Genomic DNA, 13,865 nt, shown 5'->3' with positions numbered 1-13,865 from the left:
AGTAAATGTATAAACTTCATTGCTTAAACCAGATCTTCTTCTCATTGCCATTCAATACATAATAGTACAGCCTACCAAGTTGTAATGAAGAAGATCCGCAGGCGAAAATCACCTCAGATGACATGCCCACGGCTCTTGTTGCAAATAATTACAACTCTTTTCCCGCAGCAGGAGCAGGACGAAAAAGAACCCCATGCTACGGTCGATGCAGTAGCCAAGGTCGTGGAATTGGCTCGAAATGCAATGGCCGTGGGCAAATGCTGTGCTCTGGTGACGCTGGACGTCAAAAATGCTTTTAACTCAGCCAACCGGGGCTGGATTAAGGGCGCTTTGGCCAAACTGGGTGTTCCTAGCTGCTTGGCTCGGCTCATCGAGAGTTACTTTTCGGACAGACTTCTCTGGTACGAGACGGACGACGGGCCGAAGGAGTACATTGTGACAGCAGGTGTGCCTCAAGGTTCTGTATTGGGACCGTTGCTGTGGAACATAATGTACGACGGAGTGCTTGGCCTTCGCCTGCCGGAGGAGGCAACGCTGATTGGTTCTGCGGACGACTTGGCGGTAGTTGCAATTGCAAAGCATCCCGAGGACGTGGAGCTTTATGCAAATGAAGCCATTCATACCATCAAGTCATGGTTACGAATGGCCAAGCTGGACCTGGCGGACGAAAAAACGGAGGCGGTCCTCATTACCAACCGTAGGAAGAACAACACGGTTACCATCCAGGTTGGTAATCGTGAGGTCGTCTCAAAATCGGTTGTCAAATACCTGGGGGTGATGATCGATGCCAAGCTGAGTTTCAAGGGACACTTGGATTATGCGCGAGAGAAGGCAGCAAATGCCAGCTCATCCCTTGCAAGGATGATGCCTAACGTGGGAGGGCCGAAGTATAGTCGCAGGCTACTCATCGCGGAGGTGGTGAGGTCGATCCTGCTATACGCGGCCCCTGTCTGGGCGGGAGCGTTGAACCACGCTGTCAACCGGAGGAAGATATGTTCGGCATACCGGCCAATTGCGCTAAGGGTGTGCAGCGCATTTAGGACGGCGTCGACGGAGGCAGTGTGTGTTATCGCAGGAATGATCCCTATAGATCTTCTAGCGAGCGAGGCACACTGGCTCTACGAAAAACGGAAGGCAAATTCAGTCGAGGTGAATGCGGATTTCCGAAAAGCCATCAGGAGAGAGTTGTGTGGCAAGTGGCAACAACGATGGGATAACTCCGACAAGGGCAGGTGGACCCATACATTGATCCCGTGTATCGAGAAATGGGTCGACCGAAAGGACGGAGAATTGAATTACCACCTGACGCAGTTCCTTACGGGACACGGTGGCTATAGGAAGTACTTGGATCGCTTCGAGTTGGACGAGTCTCCCAACTGTCCTGAATGCGGTGTTAGACTGGAGGACCCGGAGCACGTTATGTTCCATTGTCCCAGATTTCTGCAGCAGAAAAGGAGGTTGAACAGCATCTTAGAGGCGGACATCGAGCCCTCCAGCCTGGTGGAAGAGATGTTGAAGTCGGAGGAAAACTGGATGGCGATAAATGAGGCAGTAGTCGTGGTGCAGACAAAACTCCTGGAGTTGGATCGAGCTCGGAAGGCGGCGCGACGGAGACGTGACATGGACGAGCTGGTATAGCGAACCAGAGCCTCCCCCGCGAAGTAATACTTCACGGTGGTCCCGCGGGGAGGGGCGAAAGAGTGGGGGTGGTTTTAGTGGGTGTGAATCCCACACACTGCTGCAACCTGGCACAGCAGCGTCTTTCTAAGATTTCCACCTCCATCCATAAAAAAAAAAAAAATACATAATAATTATCGGTATACAGTTATTAGCACAAAATAATTTTCCATTTTTTTACTTAAAACTTGGTATGAATTTACTTTGAGTTTTTCGAAGAAAATGAATTGGAACCCAAACCCTTTAATTGGGGAATGTCATCTATCATTAGATGGAAGGGAAGGCAAATGGACATACATTTAAAATCATCCTAATTCCAGTTAAAGCTGGCATTTTTCCTTCATTTTCTCGATTCATCGCCTATTCCTTATCTGTGTCAAGTTAAATTTACAATGCATTCAAAGCTGAAAAGTTAAAAAGAATTAAAAAAAAAGTTGACTGCTGTTTCGTCCAGGGCAGGGACAACTCTCCAGACGCTGCCTCACTTCTGCCCTGGGAGCATCGTGACCAAAAGTAACACATGCTAATCGCTCCATTTTTATATACTCGCAAACACGTAATGAGTACGAATTATATGGAAGGTAAATCCGTCATAAGTTCAAACCTAAGCCAGGCCGAAGTAAATTTTTTGTTGGGGATGCTGGGAATTCTTGTGGTCGACAAGAGAGGAAGTAAGTAGCTTCCCAAGCGGTCCGGTCCATCATCAAGTGCGTCCGGACTCACGACTCCCAGCATTATCAACAAAAAATTAAAAAGTATATTTTTAAATTTTTGTTTAGGAGTTGAGAAGGCCTAAGTCCGCATCCACTTGATGTCGGATCGGACCAAATGGAGAGCAACTTGCTCCCACTGTTTATGGTCTACGGACTCTTTTTTGGGGGGGTTTAACACCCAAAGTTCCAAAATTAAAAGAGGGACGAAGACGGCTACGGTTTCGTACCAGGGCAGAGACAACTCATCAGGCCCTGCCTGTGTTTCGCGGATTATAAAAGGGAGCGTAATTCACCTGGGAACCGCCTAGGTCACGCTGCTCCCAGAGCAGAGGTGAGGCAGCGTCTGATGAGTTGCCCCTGCCCTATTGGTGAAACAAGTTGAAAAAAGAATAAACATACTTGCTTTTATTTTGTCTCGCAACTACTGAATCTATGTCAGGACGTGGGTTAAAAATTATAGCAGCCTCTGAAGTGAGATTCATCTGGACAAATGCAGAATCCTTTTTTTTACTTTCGTTTTATTTACTTTAGTACATATAAAAGAAATAATTATTATAATGCCTTGAGCTCAAGACTTCTTATTGCCCCCTAACCCTCTCCCGGGAAGCGAGGTCCTCCCTCTTATCAGGGTTCTCCCCATTATGCTTTAAGCGGCGGGGGCGAACGACTAGGTTGGGGTGGGCCGCTGCAAGGCCACCATATCATCTGCCCCCCATGAAGAAGAAACGAAGACCGGAGCCGCTCGTCGCGTAGTTGTCCCAATCGGCTGATCTTTCCCCGTCCATTCCTTGCGCGTTAGGTTTTGTGAGTTAGTCCTCTCCCTTATCAGGCCGTTAGGCATTTTAGCTCCTTTGGAATTGACATCCTCGGTGGTATCACTTCCCCTCGAGACTTCACGCCTCTATTGGAGTAGTTTACCCCAGGTGAGATTTGTTTTGTTGACTCCTGAGTCAAGGCAAGTGATAAAATCCCTGTGACCTTACAAGGAGATAATATGTGAGAGCCACGGATCCCAGCCCACATCTCGCCGAACTGCTAGGATTCGGGTTAGCTTCAGTGCGTACCGCCCGGTTCCATATATTATTTCGCGCACTCAATGTTTACAACTGGCAAACCTGTTTGGGGAGTTTGGCTGGTTGACAACCTTGGTGAGCGTGTTGGTGCCAAGGTGATGCAATGCTGGACTCTCATCGTAACACTTTTTCAGTCAAAGTTTAGAGTCGTTTTCCTGGGAAGGCAGGCAAGCTTTCGCGGATATGCTTCCGCTCAATGTGCCACAGGATCAAACTCACGACTCGCAAATTTTTGCGAACTGCGATTTAGCGATTCGCACTGGATAGGAAGCAATTGAGAATATCGGGTTGACACACCAAGCCAAAAACACTTTAGACCGCAACGGTCCATTCAGCGAATTAAACATAATTCCTAAGGGCTTGGGACCACTTTCCCTACCTTTCTTAATAGAGCAAATTTAATTGTCTGTTCGCCGCCTTTCTCCCTACACGTTCTTCCTTCTCCCTTCCCATCTGTCACCGCCCAGGAAAATCCCTATCCATTTTGGGCCACAAAGCGATGTAGTGCTGCTACACCGATAAATTTCCCCTGCGGTGGCCGAAGTTTGATGACCCAAATTGGAAATTTCAAAATTGAATTTTCAAACTCCAAATGTGTCCAAGAAAATTGCATTGATATAACATCTTTCAGGCTGAACTCTATGCGATCCTAAAAGTGGAAACCTAGGTGATTGACGACCGTTTGATGGGTAGGCGTATCGCAATCTCCAGCGATGACCACACTGCACTGAGGGCGTTGTGTAGTGCTTTGATCACCTCGAAAATCGTCCAGGTATCTAGAGACCGATTGAACTCTATTTCTAGATTTAATACGGTGGAACTACTCTGGGTACCCTGTTATTTTTGGGAAATGAAATCTCGAATGGTTTAGCAAAAGAGCAATGGGAATATCGGTAGCATTGGTTAATACTGCTGTCAAAAACTCGGAACATGCTTCCCGAAATGACAGGTGGCAGAGTCTAAATGTTGTTTGACACACCAAACTTTTCCTGTCAGAACCAGACAAACAATAAAACATTGAAAAACAGAAAGACTTGCAGAAGTATTATGGGGCTTTGAGACTGAGTAAGTGGAATTCAGGAAACGTTTCCTTCTGAGTGTCCCGCCTATTGAAGCATCAAACATCAGATTTTCGGTGCTGATGTCCTCAAGTTGCAGAGGGTAGCATCGCACCCACTAACGGAAATCCCACGATACATAAATGAATCTGGGATATCGGGGGCGTGGAGTATGGACCACTATGGTCTGAGCGCTCAGTGGCTATGCCTCTCCTCCACCTAATACATATACACCCACACCGTCCTTCGACTTTAAAATCCGAGTCACTATTCTGTGAAATTCCAATTAATTTGAAAATGTTTAAGTGATCATCATTTCATTGCATGATAACATATTCCTTCATTTTGAATAATGAAACTATGTTTTCAAATATTCGATTATTTTCGAACTCTGGCCGACGGTTAATCACACCCACACTTCTGCGCCTTTCTCAAAATTAAAGTCATCATGTTGAACTGTTGATAGTTAAGAGCGCAACCCTAATCAAAGTCGTAGTAGAAAATTCATAAAAATGTTCGGTTGTAAATTGAACTATACAAAATTCATTAACATTTTCATGTCTTAAATATCACAGAAGCCATCAGAGGATTGATAGCAAGATGTGCATATGCTCAAATTAAATGAACCATACAAAAATAAAAATAGACAAAAACTGTAGAGAATATTTTTTTTTGGTTCTTATTAAAGGCTAATTAGATTTATTAGTGCGGAAAGTAGCATTTAATGAAATTATTAATTGACAGAAAATTTTTTTATTTAGAAACTGTTATCAATAGAAAAAGGGAAGGAAAAATGGAATGTTTGGCGAAACTTAGAATAAAGATGTCGGAAACCGGAAGCTAAGCATTTCAGGTATGAAACGCTATGGTTTTCTTACGTAAGAAAGAGCTAGTATCGAATTTTTGGTTAGGGATTGAGGAATCCTAAGTGCGCATTCACTTAATGCCGGGCCGTGCCAAATGGAAAGCAAATGACTCCTTTGTTTTTTGGTTCTCGGACATCTCTTTTTGGGCTTTGCAACCAAATATTTAAATAAATAGACGAAGGCGACCAACGATTTCTTCCAGGGCAGAGGCATCAAGTAGATGCGGAAAATTTAGCTCCAGCCAAACTTTGGTCTGAACTGTGACGAAGTAACGTTCATTATACTTCGTACTCACATTGTGTTTACGAATGTATAGAACGGAGCGTTGACAGCTGCAAACCACTTCGGTCGCGTTGCTCTTAGGACAAAGTTGAGGTAGCGTCTGACGAGTTTCCACTGCCCTGAACGAAACTATATTTAGTTTAGTTTAGTGGGAAAACCGCAACTCCAAGCACTGAGACTTTTGCTAGGCCATTTCTACTATCCCCGGAGATCGCCTTACCAGGTTATCTTTGTCTGAGGTCTGAGGGGGCGGGCAGTTGCATACGAAGTGCAGGGCCGTCTCTTCTTCCTCCTCGCATAAGCTGCATATGGCCGAGACCACCAGTCCGAGGTTTTCCATGTGGTAGTTTAAGAGGCAGTGTCCAGTTAAAAGCCCTACTAGGTTTTTCATGTCCCACTTCTTAAGGGAGACAACAAAAATGACGCTCAAGCGGCCTCGGGTTCTTTCACAAAAATTTTCGCCTGCCGGCAGAAGTTCATATTTCTTCATTCGGCTGCGTGAATCCTTGCCGGTAGATAGCCCGATATTAGTGGGCCAGTCTGTCATCTTCTTCATTACCAATGATGTTTGAGTGCCTTAGCCCCCACATCAGGAATATTTTGTTCAGTTGGCCAAGTTTCAGCAACATCTGGTGACAACTCCTCACTACCTGGCTTGATATGTCGTTACTGTTTAGTGCAGATAATACTTTTGGAACAGATTCCCTCCATTTTTGCCGCAAACATTCTTCTGCTGCCAATAAAATGGCCTCCGCCTGGAATATGGTCGTCATTTTTCCGAGAGATCGAGCCAGTTTCATAATCGGATTTCCCGAGAACACCTCTACGCCCTACCCATTTTCCATGACTGACCCGTCGGTGAAGATTATTAAGTCTGTAATCTCGAAAGGTTCGTGACCATTTATCAACCATTCTTTTCTTTTCGTGATTACGACGGAATATGTCTTTTCGAAGACGAATTTGGAAACCATATGATCGGCGGGCATCAGAGCCACCTGATGTTTGCCTAGAAATTGCCAGATAGACGAACGAGTGTATGATTTTCCTCCTTTCCACGCTCTAATAGTATATGCGTCGTTAGCTTCTTTCCGTTTCACCTCCAAATGGGTTGGGGGTAAATTTAGGATAGCTTCGGATCATCGGTCGACGTAATACTCATTGCTTCAGTAATACTTAGCAAAGTTCAGTCTTGACCACCAGACGATGCATGCCTACATCAAAATGGGTTTTATTATGGCTGTATACATCCAATGAATCCAATCTGCAAAATTTCTGGCAGATTTTTTGCTTCCACGTTAACTGAGATGGAGGAGGAGGAGGAGCAGATGCACTCCTAAATATTTGACTGTTTGCATCAGCTGGATTTCCGCCCCAGCAAAGTTAGGTAGCGTGTAGCTGCCCCATCTGACGTTCCTAGTGAACATAACTAGTCCAGTCGTCCTAGCGTTCACCGTGAGTCCATTCTGAAGGCACTAACTATGGATTACATTCAAGCGATCACATACTGAGCCCACAAACTTGCCGATAACTATTACGGCTCGATCGTCCCCAAATGCTTGTGCGAAGACCTTTGAGTCCTCCAGGAGGCACAACAAGGTGTCCATTACCAAAATCCGTAAGGGAAAAGAGAGAACCCCTCCCTGTGGGAAACCGCTGAGACACCATACCTCAATAAACCTCTGTCCGGCCAATATGTGGGTCTTTCTCCACTCTAGCTGGTGAAGAATCCAACTGATTAACAGCGGATCAACTCTATGATGTTTTTCCGCGTTACGAATTCCCGCGAATGAGTCATAATTGAAGGCGCCTTCGATGTCCATGAATGCGCCTAAGGCGTATTCTTTATCGGACATTCCCTTCTCAATTTTTGTCGATAGCTCATGCAGTGCTGTCTCCGTGAATTTGCTTTTCTAGTAGGCATGTTGCCTACAGTGAAGTGGCTGCCTAGGGATATATGTATCCCCTATAGATCGATCTACTAGTCTTTCCAATCCTTGTAGTAGACTGATAGTTAGATTGATCGGTCGGAAACTTTTTGCGTATGTGTAGGTTTGTTTGCGTGACTTGAGAATAAATATTACCTTCACATCACGCCAGCTGGTTTGAATATAAGCGTGTACTAGGCAAGCGCGGAATTCCACGGCATCCATTTCTTCTATTACTAGAACAGGAATAACGCCATCCGGACCTGCAGACTTATATCTATGGAACGAGTTAAATGCTCATTTTACTCGTTCCAGTGAAACTACTTTGCATACCAGAGTCTAATCTTCCGGTTGAGGACTGTATGCGTCTGTCGGCCCCAAGATGAAATTTTGAATGCGGCCGGGGAAGTGTACTTCAAGCAAATGGTTAGCCGTTTCCTCATCGCTTTTTGTATACCTCCCGCTCTTTAAACGTAGATAACCCTACTGCTGTCTACGTTCTTTGATAAGGACCCGCTTTAGCTTCGTTGTTGACTCGAGAGCTAGAGCTTCCAAAATGTCTGTTATCGTATGTTTCTCCTCCGATTTTACCTCAATTCAGCCATCCTTAATACTCCTCAACTCCCTTGTCAGAAACATCCTTGAATATTGCTGTGTAGTCTGGTCCCCTTTCCGCATCCGTGACTGTGACACTCTCTAAGTTGTACAACGCAAATTCACCAGGACCCTCTTTTACAAAAAGAACCTTCCACGGATTGGCTATCGGTCACGGCTCCGCACCCTTAATCTCCCCTCCCTGCAGCAACGCAGTTTTCCTTGATATGTATGTGTACTCTTTTCAAACTCTGCAATTACCTGATGGACCGCTCTGCCAACTCGGATATTACTTTCCACACCGCCTCTCACAACACTCGTAGTGCGGACATTTTTGAAGTACCCTTCGCGGAGCTCAAGATTTACTTTCACTCCCCGATCCCGAGGCTATGCTGGTCCTACAAAGCCCTACAGCTTGGGTCCTTTGATTCTGTCTCCTTCTGTAGTTTTATGCGTAAGGTACGCCATTTACTTGCTCCTCCTTCTGAGGACAATATGTAATAAGGAATTTATTTTCTGCCTATTACCTTCATTAAATAAATAAATAACTAAATAAGAGAGTTGGTCTTTTTGCGAAAGCGTCTCAATGATGATCGTTTCGCAGACTTTATACTCTTCTTTAAAGCTGACTAAATCAGAATTCAGAACTCGTTTGAGGAGCACCCTCGTCATTCCCCTATGTTTCGCCAAATCCGAGTACCACCATGGTGTTTTACCCTTCTTTGGCATAATGAATGGGCAGCTCTTTTGGAAAGCTTCTCTCATGCTAGTTGTGATCATCTGGGTTACTTTTTTCAATTCCGCAATGGAGTTGATGCGTCTCCCAGGGATCGGAACTCGGGGGCTAAGTTCTGTTTGTACCTTGCTTCTTCGGTTTTACATGGATTCCAAAATAGAGTGAGTGGAGGTGGATCCATTACGAAATCATTCCGCCTGTGATCTGAGAGAGTGATATCGTTTGATATTCTCCACTCTCTGACAAGAGCCGCAATGTCAGAGGATTCCACCATGATTTCGATGACCACGTTGAAGAAAATGGGTTCACTACCCAAATTGAGAATCTGCAATTTGGTTTCCACCAGATACTCCAGTAGTCTCGATCCTCTCGCGTTGATGTTGGAACTTCCCCAGCATATCTGGTGGGCGTTAACATCACATCCTGCTATTATTCCCATGCCTTTACTTTTGGCATATTGGTTAGCTCTAATGAATATTCCACTGGGAACTTTGTTTACGTCATAAGAGAGAGCACCACAGAATCTCCTTATCTCCCTGTTGGCTTTTTATGGTCCATTTTATCATTGTGGTGTCTTCATCACATAGGTCGTTAAGCAAGATAGCTTGGAGGTCCTTTGAAACCACCATGCAGGGGCGGGGTCTATCACTTCCATTGGCATACAACAAGTCAGCATGTCAGAAGTACAAGCCTCTAATTTCCCCACCCCACCATGGTTCTTGTATGAGGTATATGCATGTTTTACAGCTATTGATCCGATGACGCAGTCATCGCTTTACAATGCTGCAAATTTTTCTGGGAGATATGGCACCTCATCTACGGTTCAGATAAAGATCCCGTAAGCTGCACATTCTCTTCAATGGTTTTAGGAGCCGACACTTGCAATGTGATGGTCTCAAGCCCGTAGTAGAGCCGGCAGCCCGTTTGTTCCCGAGCCTTCCTAATATCCAGTTCAGAAACGCCGATAGTGAGAAAAATTCCCGGCCTATCAGCTCTTCCTTCTGCTTTGCTGCTTAACAGGATCCAGGTTGAGGTGTTGAGATTATTCTGGACGTTGTTCCAGCATCTCAGCGCCATTACGCTCCTTTCCTGGCAACCAGAGAGAGCACTTTTTAAACGATGGTAACTCAGGAACCCTCTTCAGGATCAGCCACACACCCTCCTACAAATCGTTGAAGGAAGAGCAGTATTGTCTAAGTCACTCCTTCGTGCTTTCGTCGACAAAGTTTATTCATAACGTTTTATGATATACACTGAAGAAACCATAAGTATAATAGCTTCCTTTAGGAGTATTTAGTTAGATGAGAGTCAAAGGTACAGTACTTTATAGCTTGCCAGAAGATTCTCCTAGCGTGCATGGGCCACCTTTGGTATATCAGATTGTTCACTTTAATTGGATACTGAGAGGGTCAAAGGAAACGAGGTGATTCCTTGGGACCTGGGGTTTTTGGGCCAGGGAACTTGGGGATCGTTAGATGCTATTTCCTGTACTTGCTTGATCTGACCATAATTTTGAGAATTATTATTATACCCTATCTTTGGGCAGTTTTCCTGTATCATTTTCAATGGGGTTGTACTTCATTTTCCGCATCATCACATTTAATTTTGCAGAAGAAATAAACGCAATGAGCATCAATGCAAACACAAATAGCCATGGCGCAACCTAGATACAAGATTAGGAGGCAGACGTGTATGAATGCACCATGCCTTGAATGAGGGAACAAATTTCTCTCGGAATACTGTTAAATCCAAAACAGAAAATATTGTCCACCGCCCTCTATGGTTCTGTGTGCTGGCTGACTATAAAAGACAATGAACGGCGTCTTGTGGTAATGGAGACGAAGATGTTGCGTTGGGCTAGTGGCGTGACACGTTTTGGTCACATCCGAAATGAGAATATCCGCGATCGTTATGGGGTTGCACCGACCGTGGAAAAATTGCGAGAGAGGCGTCTTCGATGGTATGGTCACGCAATTCGGGCTAACGAGAATTCACTTGCCAAGATTGGTGTGAACATCGCAGTTGATGGTAAGCGACCAAAAGGCAGACCGAAACAACGGTGGCTTGATACGCTGGATGGGGATTTAAAAGCCTCGAGATTGCACCCAGATCAGGCATTCGATAGAGACAATGGCAAAACCGATCACGACGAGCCGACCCCGCATGTGAACGGGACAAAGGCTGAAGAAAAAGAAGTAGAAAATACTTGCCAGCGACGGAAACGGCGTTGGTAATCTTTGCAAACAATTAAGACTCTCCCATAATTAACAGATCGTACTTTGTGACTTAAAATATATCAAAGAAATAATATTTATTTAAAAATTAATAAAATTTCTTTAAACATATGATCCCTTCTTTTTTCAGATTAAAACCTCATTACTATTCATAATTATTGCCTTGGTGATGATATGTATTCCAAAGACATCATGCCGCCCCAACGGAGAATCCCCTGGTGCTACTACAGTAAACATCGAACGAGAGGAGGGCTACGAAGACTTATCGGATCGAGATTATATTCGGGTGAAGCCTTGCATCTTCAACATGGCGACAATGGAATTGTGCATGAGATGCGCCAAAGTTACCAAATCAACAATTGTTTACCCAATGTGCTGCTCCAATGAAGACACAGTGCTCGACTGGTGCCGAGAATACATTTATTACGGCAGCACATCCTAAACATAAAAATCAATAGTGTTAGAAACCATCACAATTATCAGACTAATAGGAGACTTAAAGAAAGAGCAGAAACTGGAAAAAATGAGGTACTCAGACAGTCGTGTGCCAGATAAAAAATGAGGTGCTCGTACAGTCGTGGACCAGATAAAAAAAAACCCATGAAATATGTAGCAATAGATTCTCACTAATTTATTAAATCCACTCGCTGTTTGAGCAGTGAATAACTTAAATTCATTTATCAGAAATATCCATATTTTCAAAGTAATCCCTTAATGACCAACTTTAAGACTACCCTTTTGTTCATAGGAGCAAAACTACCGAAAAAGATAGAGATACATAAGATGGTAGCATATCTATCAAAGTGGCTGTGATGTTCAAATCTTGCTCATTATAAAAATTATTATTGAATATGAAAGTTTCGATTTATTTCCAACTAACAAGAAAAATATGAATTCCGAAACTGATCACCAAAAAGGCTTTTAACAGAGACCTTAATTTGTGGAGAATGATTTCAATATGGAGTAAATTTGTACTTTTTAGAGTGTAAGATTTGTATGTGATTTTGTCTTATAGAATTTGTAGAAATATCAAACTATAATCAGATCTGAATATTTTTTTTCGATTATTATATATAAAATTATAATAAAAAATAAAAGTTATCAAATAGATTTGTTTACTTTTCGTCGACCACAAAGTGGGAGGTTTAGAATGAAAACCTGCTGAGACGAATTTCGAAGATTTTATAAAAAGTAGTTCGATAGTTCGATACCACTATCGTACCTCCAGAAAAAGCTTAGTCCGATCGAAGCTATTTCGATATGATTCCAAACTTCTGAACACGATTGGCCATTTTTAACATTTTTGTTGGGGATATGAGGGATCCTTAGTCCACATCCACTTGATGTTGGACCTGACCAAATGCTGAGCACCTTACTCCCATGTTTTTTGGGCCCTGGACCCCTGGTTTCGTCCAGGGCAGCGACAATTCATCAGGCGCTGCCTCACCTCGGCCCTGGGAGCAGCGTCATCGAAAATGGTAACAGGTGGAAAACGCACCTTTATATAAACGCAAAAGTACGACAAGGGTGCGACATTAAATTTGTCTTCCGACCAGGAAATTCAATTCCAGTCCCAGTTCTTTCCATCCCCGCCACCAACGACCTAATTGAACGTCAGAACCGATCGTTGGAGGCGTCAATCATATGCAATGAGGGCAACGTAGATGGAGTAGACGTTATACCTACAGTCGTACTTGGCCTTGGTAATAGCTTTCAAGAGGATTTCGGTGCACCAAGCACTGAATTAGCAGACGGCACTTTCCGGGAGAAGTCCTTACTCACCCGCCGAACTATAGGACAAATTCGACAAACAACAACAAATCACCAACGCTCGCAAACTATTTTTGTCAACAAAGAACTTAGAATCGGAGCTCCTCTAGCAATCTTTGTACATATATCTAATCTGCGGATAACTCAAACCGACCAAATCTGTCAGAGAGCCTGATTAAGAACTTCCCTAAATTTTCGCCCTGCAGCACTAACTTAAGCGTCCCGCAAACCATGTTAGCTGGAAAGTAGAGAAATTACCTCTGAACGTCAGGTCTCAGTCCATGATGTAGCAACTCTTCCAATTTGTTTATGGATGGAAAAATTCTAGCATATCAGCTAGCGAACGCAGAGCTTTAAAGTAGCTGTCGAAATTCTCACGTGGACCTTGAATGCGGTCTTGTATCAGTTGAGGGATATATCTGTCAGCTAATGGGTCCTGAAATTGCTGATGAAGTGCCTCAAGAAAAAGGTCCAGATGATTCGTCTCTAAGCTCGGTGTGAGTACACAGCGGCAGAAGAAGCAGCGAATTCTCCTGCAGGATTGAGTGAGTCAATGCTTCCACGCAGAAAATAAACTGGTTGATGGACAGAGATGTTGTTGTGCCATCAAAAGCCAGCCAGCCAGACACGATCTGCCGAGACGGCATTAAGCGGCCATGCCTGACATCCCAAATGTGCTTATCATCGTCCGTAAAGTTACTGTAAAAGCTAACACTATTCAGACAATCGGCTGTCACTTGTGTGGCCTTGTGCGCTGGGTGCCTTTTTCGGGTTCGAAAATCGACATGAAGGCAATTGCGCTTGAACCAAACCTTCAACTTGGAAAGTGATATAGACACCCGTCGGCCTTGCATCCTGCATGAAAAGATCAGCCTTAGTCTAGCTTAGACTACAATAACTGGCGTTTTATTCCAATATAATTCGCAACCTTGTCGTA

The 13,865-nt window shown here is 44.1% G+C and overlaps 1 protein-coding gene across 1 annotated transcript in view; it reads left to right on the top strand.

Annotated features, from left to right (window-relative positions):
• LOC119655844 overlaps window positions 1-12,268 on the top strand; it is a 49,641-nt gene extending 37,373 nt beyond the window's left edge. Inside the window, exon 2 of the mRNA XM_038061956.1 lies at window positions 11,289-12,268. Within this exon, the coding sequence (XP_037917884.1) occupies window positions 11,289-11,600 (312 nt within the window). The 3' untranslated portion in view covers window positions 11,601-12,268. The remainder of the gene's footprint in view (window positions 1-11,288) is intronic.
• The last annotated feature ends 1,597 nt before the right edge of the window (window positions 12,269-13,865 follow it).

The sequence above is a fragment of the Hermetia illucens genome, chromosome 4 (genome assembly GCF_905115235.1).
Source record: "Hermetia illucens chromosome 4, iHerIll2.2.curated.20191125, whole genome shotgun sequence".
NCBI classification, from domain to species: Eukaryota; Metazoa; Arthropoda; class Insecta; order Diptera; family Stratiomyidae; genus Hermetia; species Hermetia illucens.
The sequence above is the reverse complement of the archived record's forward strand: the minus strand, read 5'-3'. Positions and strand labels throughout refer to the sequence as shown.